This window comes from Hypomesus nipponensis, chromosome 5, assembly GCF_054491055.1.
Source record: "Hypomesus nipponensis isolate SF chromosome 5, ASM5449105v1, whole genome shotgun sequence".
NCBI lineage: Eukaryota > Metazoa > Chordata > Actinopteri > Osmeriformes > Osmeridae > Hypomesus > Hypomesus nipponensis.
The window spans coordinates 5,105,267-5,119,648 of NC_140365.1; the positions used below are offsets into that span (position 1 = coordinate 5,105,267).

The following is a 14,382-nucleotide window of genomic DNA, read 5'->3' on the forward strand; positions in this document are numbered from 1 at the left end:
TGTCTGAAGCTAGCCCAGATTATTCTCCAAACACGTTAAAGGGCCAGGTAGTCTGTGTCATACCACACCCTTCTGAAGCATTGGCATCCTTCACATCATCATCCCCTGTATCTCAGTTGATTCAATGGTGGTTGCCATGTTACATAAGGGGGGAGGGGAGGGTATGCAAATGTTCCTTGTTTAGCAGCTTGTCTGTAACATTAAACTACAGAGGTTGGATGCTGGTGTGACCTTTTGTGTTTTTCAAATGACTTCAAATGTCATTCCCTGCTTTATAACTTAAATAGAAAACACTTATGTGGTGTTGTCACGGTTTGAAGGAATGACAAATACTCTGATCTAAATAGTAACGGCCACTTTCAAATCCGCATTCTCTGCACAAGAAGTGTAAATGGCCTCAAAGACCTCAATTAATCAAGTTCCCTGGACAAGTTGGCAACTGCAATATACTGAAGCAGTTTTCAAAAGCGTCAGAGCCCTCTTTCAATAGGCTCTCACTGGCTCCCCTTTCTGCTAACGGCTAACCTAACAATAGCCAGTAACCCAGCGACCGTTGAAGCTCCCAGAGAAAAGACAAGGAGGTCACAATGCTTTTAGGAACCCTTCGCTTCAGTAGCAAAGTGTCTCTGACATGCTAGACTACTCCTCTGTCTAAAATCAGGATGGAGTAACATTTTTCTACAGTCGTGTTGTTTTATTCATTAACTAGAATGAACTAGAATGAAGATAAAGGATGATTTCCCATTTGGTAAGTTTTCTTGTATCTTGTTAGTATTTTTTTAAGTTATTTTGCTCTGATTCTTATGCAACACAAATGAGTCACCCATATTCATTCATATATTCCAACTGGTGATTTGAATGCTGCCTAATAAAATGTTATCTACCAAATAGATATTTCACAACACCCCTTGCTCTGCCACATGCAAGTAGATAACTAAAGAACTAGTTTGAAGGAGGCTGTAGGTAGTATTGCATTGATTTCCTGCTTTTTAAGCCCCAATGCATTATGCATGACAGCAGGCTATGTGGGGGGGATGCGTCCTGGACACACGGGAGCTGACTGCACAGTCTGCTTTTTCCACTTAGCAGTCCAAGGACACGGTGCAAGTGAACTCCTCAAAACACTAAAGTTCGTTGTATCTCAGGAATATACAGGTCTGTGAAACATTCATAACATCTGGGCCGTATTTAGAGCTTAGAGAGGAAGGAAAAACGACAATGGTTGTGTGCCTGTGTCCGGGACGGAACTGCTCGTGCGCTGGATCAGTGGGCCCGCAACCAAAACCTGCTTCAACTTGATTCAGTGTTGATTACGCAACGTTTTACACATGAAAGCATTTACACCCCTTGTTAGGCTTGTTAGGTCGAAGTTAATCTCGTTCAGTGTTGTTGAAATTGATGACAGATTTTCAAACATTGTTGACTCAAGGTTGCCAATAGCTTTAGCAGGAGATTTTAGGGGGGGCTGTGAGGGGTATCTGCCCTTTGTAATAAGTTGTCATGGTGCCTCTCTTCTGGATGCCACGTGCTATTGTAACTCTAATTCAATGTCCACGGTGTTTTATACTCCATGCAGGTGGTATAGAGCTTTGGACTTGATTTTTTGCAAAAGCCAAAAAAGTTTAGACATATTTGACAATGACGACTACCCACTCTCTTTCTTTGCTTTATCGTGATTGTGTTTACTGCATTATCTTGTGTCTTGCATCTTGATTACAAAGCGATTAGCGATAACAAAGTTATGGTAGGCTATCACTTGATTCAATCATGATATGCCCCTCTGGATTGTCACGTTTGACTGTGAACTAGATAATAATACATGTTTCCATGGAAGGTAGTTCTGGCAGAACTATCATAGCCCTGCCTCGGGGTGTAAACGGCGATGAGTCAATAATCGCGCGCCCGTCGATGCGTGCACATTTGAACAGCGACGGCAGCGCCCATCTACGGCAACGCCTGCCTGGGTTGGAATTTGGGAGCAACAAGGAAGAAGAGAAATATTCCAATAGAGACATACAAAGCCTGGTATGGATCATTTCATCTCTGAGGAATAGTCTTTTCCAAACCAAGCCACGATGTATGGTAGTTGATGTAGCACTGATGTAGCGTGGACTATAGACCCTGAATGAACTCGTTTAGATTTACGAGCCTGCCACGAGCGTTTCAAAGCGTTTGCCTTTTTCTGCAAAAATCCGGTGCCGCACTTTACAACTCCTCACTAATTGAGGAGGTGCACCCGCAAAGCATGCGTACAGGAGAGCGCGCGAGGGGGTGTCATATGAAGCGCATCTCTGGTTCCACTGTATCAGCACATCCACTGTAGGCTGCGGAGCACGGTATCAAGTGAGGAGGTTATTTTTGTGGTGCAGCCAGGCACCACTGCATCGCCGCACTCGTGGAGACCTAGTTAACAGCCGTAACATTTCATTTTTTCAGTGGCCTGAGTGTTTTAGAATTCCTGTTCAATTTTTTTTACAAGCCTATATAGGTGCTGACACTATTGGATGTCGGAATTATTTTGGAGAGACGCGGTAAGTCTTTAACTATGTTATTTTTAGCCGCTATAGCGCACCTTAACTACAACTTACTAAGATAAGCTTTATCTCCCTTGTACAGTATTGAGGTGCCGCCTCGTTAAAAATAAGCTACTTCTATGCGATATTAGCCTACCTGCGGTCTTGCAGTAGCCCACTGTTATATTCTTAAAACATGACCGCTAGTTCATAAATTAGTATTAGCATTTATTAATATTACCTATGATGTAAAATACTGGGATAGACTACATGAGCAGGTTATACAGGAACTGTAAATGCGTCATAAGATGACGCATACACCTACATTTGTTTTCTCATTCCTTTGAAATGATCAAAACAAATAAAAAAATATATTTGCATAACGGTTTTTACAAGCAATGTCACATAGAGATTCACATATACCCATATAACTGCATCTAAACCAACGTAAAAGAAGGAAAAACTCCCATGAAAACTTAGGTGACAAAAAGGAACAAACCATGGGAGGAGCAATTCAGTGTGAGATCCCCTCTTCCAAAGACGTTTGGTGAAATAGACAAGTGCCAAACATGCAATGAGAATAGAGATAACATGACTAAGTGAATGGATGATGAAACACATATTCAGAGTTATGAATGAGAGCATTGCAGTGCTCTTTGGTTTGTGTCAGTGTGTGCAGCGGTCAGCTACTGTGCTGGGAAGTACAGGATCAGTAGAACGCCACAGGATGGTCAAGTGGGCATCAGGAGTTCTGTGTGGTCCATCAGAGGGCATTAGAGACTTAAATGTGCCTTGTTGTCTAGGTCCAGAAGGCGTTGTAGGATGTCCAGGCCTACGGATTATGGAGAAGGAGTCTACAATGTTTTGTAACCCAAAAACAAAACAATAAATTACATAGTGCTGTTTTTGTGTAAAATATCATTAGACTAAACACAACTCCCCCCCCCCCCCCTGGCCCAAAAAAAACCTCTACCATTTCTATTTAAGGTGGGGTTTTTTCCTTCTCAAAATGATTAGCTGGGTTATGTTTATCTCACGAGGAAGGAATGTGAAATGTCATCCAGAAACATCTCAGATCCAGATCTTGTACTAATCACTTTCAGTACAGGCTCGTGAAAGGAAAGTTTGTCAGGTTGGGGGGGGGGGGGGGGGTTGTTTAACACCTGACATCTTTCAACCAGACCCTGTTTCAACAGCCCTGGTGGAGTGAAATTCCCTCCAACTAGTAACAATGTGAAGCCTCCCCACTCGCCCGTGTCTGTCCCTACCCTCCTGTGTGACATGAGTTTGAATAGTGACAGTGCTGGCATTGTTTCAAATGTGCTCAATCGCAGTGAACGGTAGTGCATAGCGAACAATGTCCTCCTTAGACCTCTGACTGTGCTCTTTGTGTGAGCTCTCAATGGATGCTCGAGCCCAAAATGTTGTGGCAGTATGTTCCATGTATGATGTAACAAACAAACAAGGAAGATTTTCAAGGGCTTCATCCAGCATTAGGGTATAGATTATGGTCGTTAAAGACTGCAGCCATAGATGCAGGTCAGATAGTCTCATATCTGGAAATTAGGTCACATATGGTGCACCAAAACAAAATTACTATGTAATTACTCTGACATACTCTTTGTCTTATGTTAATGTTTTTTAATCCACAAACCAATCTAAAGATCTTAAAAAAACAAATATATTAAATTATGTATAGGGTTCTTTAATACATCGGAACTATCCTGTACCTGGGTGAATATGTGGATGAACATGCTGTTCCTTGGTATCAGTAATCACACTTTTCGGGAGGAAACTGAGGCCTGTTATAAGACTTTCATGTGAGGACTCCCATTCTCTGATAATTGAATGAATAAAATGCAATGATCCCAAGCAGTTACGCCACAACAAAACAATATGGCCCACGCCTGCAGTACCCAGATCCGGCTTGACGACCTTGGTGGTCTGTCTTTTCCTCTAGACCGTTGCACTCGACCAGTTGTCTCCCCTCATGTCTAAAGCTGTTTCAAAACAACCAATTAATGTCATGTGACTAGTATGTTTCAGCCAGGGGATGGGGAGGCCTGAGTTGGGGTTGTTGTGGTGAAAGATGAAGCAATGAACCATCAAAACCACCTCTTTAGGGGAGGAGAGTGCATGGTGAGTTTTCAAGGTATGTGTGTGTGTGTGTGTGTGTGTGTGTGTGTGAGTCCGCGTGCATCCACATGCCCATGATTGTGTGTGTGCGTGCATGTGTGTGATTGTGTGTGCATGTGCAGATGATGGTGTGTGTGTGTGTGTGCATGATTGCGTGCGTGTTTGCGCTTGCATGATTGTGTATGTGTGATGAGGAGAGGAATGTTTATAGACGAAATCTTTCATCCATTAGTAACGTGCTGATGTCAGGTGTTGAGGCTACTATGGACTGCTAATAAGACTGAGCCGTCAGCTCAGACTAACAGAAAGTGTTTTGTGGAGGCATGTGGACACATTTCTGGCTGTGTAGAAGTAGCCTGATGTAGAAGTCCACTGTCAGGGTTCAGACGAGCCGCTTAGATGCTTCTGCCTCTGTCCTGCCCTTTCAAATGAGACGGAATGTGCGCTTCAGACCGTAACAAAGTGTTCAAAGTGTTCACGTCCACAGGCCAGGTCCACAATGGTGGCCCTGAGAGAGGCTCCCAGGCTCTGGCCAAATGGAGTAGAGGGCAGCCAGGAGAGGAGGCCGGAGCCAGAGCTCCCTGTGTTCCACTGCCACTCGTTATCTCCACAGACCAGCGATTCATGTCTCTCTCTTTCACTCCCTTCGTGTCGCTCTGTGTCCTGCTCCGTCTGTCTGTCTTGCTCTCTCTCTCTCTCTCTCTCTCTCTCTCTCTCCCTCTCTCTCCCCCTCACCTCCCCTTTCCCTTTTTTTCCCCCTTCTTTCCGTTGTTCAAGAATGTGTATCAGTCCCATTGTGAGAGGCATCTGCCAACACCCAGAAGTTGGTTAGACCAGCTCCTCCTGCTTGGCACAGCTGGCATAACGTGACATTATATGGGCACCTTTTGTGGTTGAATACAGTTAGGCGACCATTGTTTCCATTCACGCCGAGGTGAGGGTTGTTTTTTCTGGTAGGAGGCGTTGGCCTTTTGTTACTTTTTGAGGGATCTTGATCTTGCTCTAGGTGCCTGTGTAAGTGTGCATCTGCCCCTCCCTCCCTCTCCTTCTCTCTCTCTTTCTCTCTCTCTCTCTCTCTCTCTCTCTCTCTCTCTCTCTCTCTCTCTCTCTCTCTCTCTCTCTCTCTCTCTCTCTCTCTCTCTCTCTCTCTCTCTCTCTCTCTCTCTCTCTCTCTCTCTCTCTCTCTCTCTCTCTCTCTCTCTCTCTCTCTCTCTCTCTCTCTCTCTCTCTCTCCCTCTCTCTCTATCTCTCTCTCTCTCCCACTCTCTCTCTCTCTCCCTCTCTTTCTCTCGTTCTTTCTCTCTCTAGCATTTTGTCTCATAGTTAAGTAACCAAAGAAGTATGAGTTCATGTCTGTGGCATGTGAGCCAGGCCCTCTTGTGTTCTCCAGGTGCTGCTGCTCAGCCCAGCCCAGTCATGCCCCAAGGGTCATGGCTCTCTGGAGTCCTGATGGAGGCTAATCTGGCTCCGTCAGACCTGATGCCTGTCACCGCTCCTTACGCTGCCGGCCTAAAGCTGCCCCAAAGCTGTTTATATCAGGCTAACCCCCTCCGGCGTCCTCCTCCAAATGTCCTTTCCTAATTCACACTTTCACACTCCCGACGTGTCCCCCCTCCCTGCTCTGTCCACGCCTCACACGGCTGGTCCACATGATCTCCTCGAAGACGTTTCAGGGGCGGGAGCGCATCTCATTCACGTCTGGTGGAGTAGTAAAATGTGGGGATTCAACTCGCTTTGTGACCATGTCACCCTCCAGCAAAGTGTGTGATTTCAGTTCAGCGTATCAGGATTCACACTACTCATGGGGAAGAGCGTATTTTCCCACACTGCACTGCCAACAACAATAGACTGTGATTATTTTATGTCCTGTCCCCAAATGATTCGATGGAAATATGGATTTATTTTTCTTTTAGCTCAACTCATTAAACTCTTGGATGTACTGGATGTGGTTAAATATCTTTCTCAGAAAGGCTAATCAAACCGGTTTCTGGGATGTGGAGATTTACGAGTACGTCACCAGTGTTAGCTTCTCCTTGAGACACAATTACGTTTATCTAATGATCTAATTTAATCTCAAATCATGATTTTAAATATGAATAAAAAATTACGAAATAACTCTTCCTTCTGTAATTCTATAGTGATGGCAATTGGATGATCTGAGAGGCCTGTATGGTGACATGTCCTTTACTCCTTTGTCAGCAGTTGGAGGCGAGCAGTCTGGATGGACGGTCCTCTGACCTCACAGAGACGTCTCCTAGCCATCAAGCGTATCCGCCCGCCATTCCTCCCCCTCTAAAGATCTGTCACAGAGGAGTCGATTCTCGTGGACTTCCTTCAGAATAACAACCGACCTCCGAGGAACGTAGGTCCAGAGAAAGGTGCTTGCAGCAGTGCGGTCCTCCAGTTCAGTTATTGAAGCTCTGTGTGAGAGGAGCCCTCCTGAGCCTCCTCTCCCAGCCAACCCCCTCACATTGTTGCCAGGGCTGAATCTCTGCTGCCCAGGGAGGGGTCCCGACATGTCCACCAAGGCCCCCATCTACCTGAAGCGGCGGAGCAGGAAGGGGAAGAAGGAGAAGCTGCGGGACATCCTGTCCTCGGACATGATCAGTCCTCCGCTGGGGGACTTCCGCCACACCATCCACATCGGCAGCGGCGGCGGCGAGGACGACCTCTTCGGGGACCTGTCCTTCCTGCAGGGGAAGTTCCACCTGCTCCCGGGCCAGCAGGGCCACAGCCTGTCCCAACGCTCCAGCATGTACGGAGAGCCCTTCCAGTTCAGCCGCACGGCCAGCGTCAGCGGACACACGCCCTCCTCGGAGAGTTCCCCCTTGCTGAAGAACGCCTTCTCTCTGCCTGTCATCGGGGGGGTGCAGGCCATCACCCTGCCCCTCACCTCCGCACCCCCCCCAGCACCCCAGTCGCCTCAGAGTGCAGCCCCTCCGCCCAAACCCCCCAGACTGCACCTGGACGACAGGGCCCTCCCCCCTGGCCAGGGTCCCTCCTCTCCGTCGACCCAGTCGCCCTGCGGCATGGCCAGGTTCAGCCCACCCCTGCCCAGGGTTTCCTCGGTGGATGACGTGTGCATCCAGGACCCCTATGTGGAGGACGACACCCAGGAGCACTCCTACATGTCCCATGCTGGCTCCCTGCTCTCCCTGCACCTCGACCTGGGCCCCTCCATCCTGGACGATGTCCTGCAGATTATGGACAGCCACCGTCTGAATGGGCTCAACAGCACCTGTCTGCAGGGGGGCCTGCAGGGGATCTACACCTGACGACATGCACCCTCCTTCACCCTGCCTGCACCCCCTCCGCTCACTGTCTTCTTTCAGACCTTCTTAGTGTAGGTGAGACAAGGGACTGTAACGTCAGATACCCTTGCAGGATCACAAGGCTGGGTAATAGAGCACTCATATTAAGTGCACACTCCTGGCACTTGGCTTCAGTTGCTGTTAGTGTTCATAGCGATGCCGAATATCTTACACACTTTTGCCCTCATGTGAAATGTCTGCGGTAAATACATGACTCAGACTGTGCTGACACTGTTATAGAACAGTATGTCCTTTCTCCCGTTTCTCAGACAACTACGAAGACTTTGGTGGAAGAGTGCACTGCTGGTCAGAAACGTTAGCAAGCATAACCTCCCTGTCTGTTTCCTGGCAACACAGAGGCCTGTGTTACATCACAGAGGCCTGTGCTGCATCACACAGCTCGCTCAAGTCTGCTGGGACCCATTTTCAGGCTCTGCTTGGTTCTGTTGGTGCTATTGTTCTCAAAGACAGGGGGATGGGGAAAAAAAAGAAACTGTACAAAAAGGGTGATTTCATTCTCCGCAGGGACCAGAGTGGGAGAAAAGAGGTGACCTCCTTGAGTCTTTGACACAATTCTCCTGCTTTTCTTTTTAAACCAAGTGACCGATGAAACCATGTGTTTTATGTGGGGTTAGATGTTGAATTGAGGGCCAGGGTGAGGAAGGATCCTCCAGAGAACGAGTTTGAAAGTTCAACAACAGTTTCGGGCCCACTGAGGCTTGAAATAATGGATATAATAAGACGTGCAGTAGCTACATTACCATTTACTGAAAATAGTTTATAAGGAGATTCTCACTACAACTGCAAACCCCTGTAGGATTCTATGCACTGTCTCTGTTACGTTAAGTAACCAAACATCACCATCTGTTTTGGGGAAATCTAAAATGGTTATAGCTGTTATAGATATATGTATGCTGGAACTGTACAGTATTTTTGATATTACAAGGGCAATGCAAGAATACTACAGTATTCTGAACAGCTTCATGGGTTAGTTTTTTCTCAATTATTACTTGTAGGTATGATGGTGTGATTATAATATAGCAATCCTCTTTTTATTTCATTTTAAGGCTCTCTGATTCACTTTAAGGTAGTTATATGGCATACTTTTGAATTTGGTGATGAGGGTTTAGTAACCATTGAAGTCCACCATGCTATTAGAAAGAGGCCCATAGCACATGTAACTCATAGGCTTTTATTCTGGATAGTAGTGATACAGTAACAATGATAACATCACACATTTAGCATGCACTTGGAGGACAACGTTGTTGACATTTGAAATGTACCGAACAAAAGCACTAGAAATCTTATTTGTTTTGTCTGTGTCTCACACGGAAATGTCAACTTGCAATAAAACCTGCTGTAATTACATTCTTGGTATGATGAACAACTGTAGGCCTATAGGACCACTGTTATCAGATGTCTTTTGTTGTAAATGTTGACGTCCTCTTTGGGATATACACTCGTCAGATACAATTTCACTACTGAGTTGAGCTAGATATGAAACAAGTAGGAGTCGGGCCCAGTGCTATCTTCCTTTTGCATGCTCATGAATCGTAAATCCATCCTCTGAAAAAAAGCTCCCAGGTTTTTGACTTGTGAGTCTGTGCAGAGCAGGGGGTGCGTTATCACTGGCAGCTTATCACACACACACAGTACTCCTCAGCCCAGAGAGGATGCGCTAGCCTAAGATGAACTGTCCGTCGGTGGCCTGCTCCAGATAACTGGGACCGTTAGGCGGCGTCCTGGCTGGTGTTGCGTAAGAGTACAGCGTCAGTATAGTGGTGTGCTACTGACAGCTCTTTGAGACGCCATGCTCCAGCCAGGACACTCAGCACCTGTTAACATTCAGCTGTGTGGAGAGGACTGGTGTCTACGCTGTTTTAACCTACCTAGTACCTCCTGAATGCTTCTCATCAGCCAACTGCTAGTACAGATAGTTTGATTGATACAGATGATTTATATGCTGTATTGACTTTGGTCTTCCTTTTTTTAAGCTGTGATTTGTATGGCTTTTAGGATGGAACAAGTTCTGGCATGTTTCAGAATAATCGTATCTAGCCTCTTATATCGGACTGACCTCCTTATTTGTGCTGTGTAGGTCTCTATCATAGTGTACTTTACTTTTTCAAGGCATCAGGTCTTTGTAAATATTTTAATCACCAGACATTATGCTCCATGCAGTGACCTACCTTATCAAGGTTCTCAATGTTATCCATCACTAAACCATCACGGATCATTCCTTTTCGTTAAGCACTGTTCAGAGTATGATCAGAAATTCTTATGTCGCTGCTATCAACAATTAAAATAACTGTCTATTTGAATCAATAAACTCATTGAAAATTGTACAAAATATACCTTTCATTTGTTATGTATTTATAATGTGAGAAGATTGGGTTTAAGTGAATAGTTAGGCCTATCTGTGTGTGCGTGTGTGTGTGTGTGCGTGTGTGTGTGTGTGCGTGCGTGTGTGTGTGTGTGTGTGTGTGTGTGTGTGTGTGTGTGTGTGTGTGCGTGCGTGTGTGTACTCTTGTTTGCCATGACCCATCTACTTTCTGAACAGCCCTGGGAATCGCTCCAACTGGCTTTATTAACACTGGGTCCATCAGCACACAGACCGTGACCCTGAGAGCAGAGGCTGCCTGGGAACACTACAGACAAGGGGCCACAGTGGGGGTGGGCTCAAAGAGAGAAAGGGCCTTTCTAACAAATGCATAGGATGAGAAGAGGCAGGAAAGCAATTTTGGCTGAAGTGGTGTGGGCATTCCAGCTGGTCAGAACAAATAGTTGTGGTCTTCACTGACGCCTGTCGAAAGCAGGTGACTTCCTCAGCTACAAAGGTAAAACTGATGGCTACGTGACCTGATAACTGTCTTCAGTTCTACATCCACTGTCTTGCACCATCTGGACCTACCTATATATCTCCTGTTAAGAGTAAAATTATGTATACACGGTCAGCGTACATTGCCATTGGTAGTTTGGGGAAAAGTTAGATAGTAGCAATTGATAAACACTACTGACAGTGTTGCAAAGGTGGCGTGGCTAGTAGATTGGAAAATCAAAATGTTTCGTTGTAGTTTACTAGCTGAACGGCAGAATAAAACTCCCATACGGTAATGTAAAAGCTACTGCGGAGCATGCTGGTGTGGTGGCGCAGTGTTGTGCATTCTGGACTTCCCTAAGATAGCAAGTAAATATTAGGGCTACAAAACGAATCCTCGTTTATTATACTAGATATCGCCATGTTTTCCATCGTGTAATTACGTTTTAGAAAGAAGGAGCACTTGGCTATGTATCCCGTCACATTTTGTAAGGGAGTAAGTGGTTCCATAGTGTAGTGGTTATCACGTCTGCTTTACACGCAGAAGGTCCTGGGTTCGAGCCCCAGTGGAACCATGGTGTCTTTTATTTCTGAATGTTCTGATACAAGTAATTACTCTCTGTATCTGGCTACCACTACTCCCGATCGTACCAACTCAATAATGTATAAGTGACTGATTTTGCCAGATTACATCATCAACCGTTTTTCTCCCCCTGCAGTCGTCTTCACTCGCGTCTTACTGAATAACAACTGTCCGCTAGTTACCTAAGATCATTTGTTTGTATTTTGTTAACGTAGGCTACAGTAACATGGTGAGAGGGTGTCGGCATCGGTTATCACGGTTGCACCTTGTACGAAACAGTAGAACCCATCAAAAGTGGAGATGCCGGGGATTGAACCCGGGGCCTCATACATGCGAAGCATGCGCTCTACCACTGAGCTACATCCCCACGTGGTATGCTACAGCCGTCAATAAAGCTTTAAAAATAATTAAACCATGGCTGTAAAAAATACTTGAAATGTGTTCGAAATATTTGTTTGCCGTCCAGTGAGAAAGTTTCGTTCGGAAACTTTTTTTACAGGTCCCTTTAGGGCTCCGTAAATCAGAATCAGAATTTGGTTTATTCGCCGTGTATGTGTCGACGTGTGGTGAATTTGTTGTAACACCCCCATCACAGTTATTTCTGGTTATCTATTCTACAGTATGTATTTTTGTACTTTAAACCTGAAAGAAAGGTACATAAATGTTTGTTTGTTTGCCCAAGTGTATGGCTGCAGCCTGGAGCTGGCGGAAGGTACATTTTGAATAGGTTATTTCAGCCACTAGGTGGCGATGTCACAAGACAGGTAGTTGCGCGGTGCATCTTGATCTCTCACTTTTTCTTTCGGGCCTAACAGTGAAGCCTCACGAGGGAAAATCCAGGAGTACATCTTGTGAAACAAATAGCTAAATATTGTATAACTGGTTAAAAACATGCATGAACAAAGGTTCAAATTATACCTGTTCATCTTTTAACTGGATGATATGTTGTATTTGACATTTACTTTGGATGGATGTCTATGGATTCATGTGTACTTTAGCGGCTAACGCCATTGTTACTCCATGTGTTAGCCAGACAGTGACAAGTTTATGAAGTTGTGCGGTCCCTGGTGAAACCTGTTTTTCAGAGTTTGTATTCTGGGAAACGTAAGTGTTGTTTTTGTCGAACTGTACATTTAAGAATCAGACAGATGTTATTGTTACTGTATATTTATATATTTTTATTTTGTTTTCTATGTCAGTGTCCTCCCAATGCATCCTCGATAAAAGGGGCGGATCAAGAACACTTCCGGGTATTTTTGGCGTTGTCGTTGACTTGTTCTTTGGATTGGAACCGGACATGCAATGAAATATGATGTGAACACAAGAACGGAGAAAAACATGGATCGATAAACAGCCATTGTGTCCTGTGTGGGTTTAAGTTCAGCAGGCTACATAGGTTTACACAAACACGGAATGTACTGTGGCAGGAAGATGCAAAAATAAACATACGGATCTTAAATAAAAAATAACCAAGCTAATTCTAAGAACTAGCTCTAAAAAATCTAAAAAATAATGTTTAGCTGATAGTTCGCTCTTAGTAGTCTTCTGCAGTTTTACGTCACGTGAAATGTGACTCCGCCTCTGTATCGACTTGCGTTCGGAATGGTTAAGAGTTGTGCGGAATGTGTTTTCAACTTACACAGAAAGGTACTTCGTAACGCTTTCTGGTCTGATTATTATTACTATAATTACAGGAGCGATGACGTAAGCTGCGATGGCCGAGTGGTTAAGGCGTTGGACTTGAAATCCAATGGGGTCTCCCCGCGCAGGTTCGAACCCTGCTCGCAGCGATTGGACAATGTGTTTTTTATTTTGGGAATTCGAATTGGAAGCAAATCAGTGTATACGGAATCAACATTTACAATGTCTGCATCGGCATTGTTTCCACCTTAAAGGAGAACCTTCTTAAGAGAACCTAGTTGTAGCAGGCATACACCTAAATAATAGGTTTATGTGAACACAACTGTCCATATGCTTGCTTTTACTGCTGTGGACAAATAGTATTGCTGATTATCATTTGTATATTGATATTTATGTTATATAGAGAATGACGATGACTGTGATTAAACAAGTCAATTTGCAATATTCCGACTGTGTGAGTCTGTGGCATGACAGCCGTCCTCTGACTGGCCTTCATCTCAGAAACACAATGTCACCCTCTCCCAGCAACATGCATCATTCTCTCCTCCATATCTTAGTCTCCCTCCATCTGTGTCCCTAACATTCTCTAAGATTCTCTCTCCTTTCATTCTTTCCTTCTCTCTCTCTCTCCTTCTGCTTCTTTCCTGACAGGGATGTATTACCATGCCAGTTCAGTCCATATGGCCTATTTTCTCTCTAACCACATCTCTCTGGCCGCCGAGCTGTCTATCCACTTCTCTCTGTCTAACTCCCTCTCTCCGTCTCTCTCTCCTCTGTCTCCACCTGCCTCTTAAGGGAGGAAAAAGGAGAGAAAGACAAACGGACATAGTTATGTAAATACCTTGCAGGAAGAGGTAGGATAAACCTTGATAGCTGGATCTTCTCTGCAGGATATACATCATTTCATATCAAAAACACGTGGTCTCTAAATATTTGCTGACCGAAAGCCAGAAATAGATTAAAAATAGTCTAGCAGTAATGATAGTAACATTTTGACAGCAGTGCCAAGACACTTTTTGCTTTGTCAGGATGGGTGTTTCAGAGTCAGTGAAGAGATGTAGAGCCACAGAGAGACAACACCCACCCTCCCTTCCTCTCTTACTCACTATCGCTCGCTCGCACTCTCTCACCTCAGTCTAGAGGGTGTGCACTGAAGTGAGAGGGAGAGACTAGGCAGGTGTAAACCTTGCAGAAAGGCAGAGAGAGAGAGATAGATTGTATGTGTAAATAAAAGGGAACGGGGGGGAGGGAGAGAGAGGCAAAAAGCGAGGGCATGGTAAAATAAAAGCCTAAAGGGCTGACCGAGAGGAATGTATATATAGATAGATGAGGAGATAGAAGAAGAGGGAGCGCTGAAGAGGCAGAAGAGCAAGAAAGAGA

General features: G+C 45.0%; 1 protein-coding gene, 1 long non-coding RNA gene and 3 other non-coding genes across 10 annotated transcripts; 4 read left to right on the forward strand and 1 right to left on the reverse strand.

Annotated features, from left to right (window-relative positions):
• The first annotated feature begins 616 nt into the window (after positions 1-616).
• Positions 617-9,328, forward strand: cdc42ep2 (CDC42 effector protein (Rho GTPase binding) 2). 6 transcript variants are annotated; one of them, XM_084698940.1, is made up of 3 exons: positions 1,959-2,531; positions 6,849-7,027; positions 7,131-9,328. In XM_084698940.1, the coding sequence occupies exon 3, from the start codon at positions 7,166-7,168 to the stop codon at positions 7,922-7,924; it is 759 nt and encodes a 252-aa protein (XP_084555066.1). In that variant the 5' UTR covers positions 1,959-2,531; positions 6,849-7,027; positions 7,131-7,165; the 3' UTR covers positions 7,925-9,328. The 6 variants fall into 6 exon arrangements, with proteins under 6 accessions (XP_084555064.1, XP_084555065.1, XP_084555066.1 ...); XM_084698938.1 differs by lacking the exon at positions 1,959-2,531 and adding an exon at positions 617-748 and having other exon boundaries at positions 6,849-9,328; XM_084698939.1 differs by lacking the exon at positions 1,959-2,531 and adding an exon at positions 1,058-1,155 and having other exon boundaries at positions 6,849-9,328.
• A 1,952-nt stretch (positions 9,329-11,280) lies between these two features.
• Positions 11,281-11,353, forward strand: trnav-uac (transfer RNA valine (anticodon UAC)). Its single transcript has one exon. It is a non-coding gene; the product is annotated as a tRNA-Val (tRNA).
• Positions 11,354-11,656: 303 nt separating this feature from the next.
• Positions 11,657-11,728, reverse strand: trnaa-cgc (transfer RNA alanine (anticodon CGC)). The gene has a single exon. It is a non-coding gene; the product is annotated as a tRNA-Ala (tRNA).
• A 432-nt stretch (positions 11,729-12,160) lies between these two features.
• On the forward strand, positions 12,161-13,413 carry LOC146288009 (uncharacterized). Its single transcript, XR_014755201.1, has 3 exons — positions 12,161-12,465; positions 12,561-12,729; positions 13,056-13,413. It is a non-coding gene; the product is annotated as an uncharacterized LOC146288009 (long non-coding RNA).
• trnas-uga (transfer RNA serine (anticodon UGA)) lies at positions 13,070-13,151 on the forward strand. The gene has a single exon. It is a non-coding gene; the product is annotated as a tRNA-Ser (tRNA).
• Positions 13,414-14,382: the final 969 nt, after the last annotated feature.

Coding starts and splice junctions, on each gene's coding strand:
- cdc42ep2 (XM_084698938.1), top strand. CDS start 7,166: ATGTCCACCAAGGCCCCCATCTACCTGAAGCGGCGGAGCAGGAAGGGG.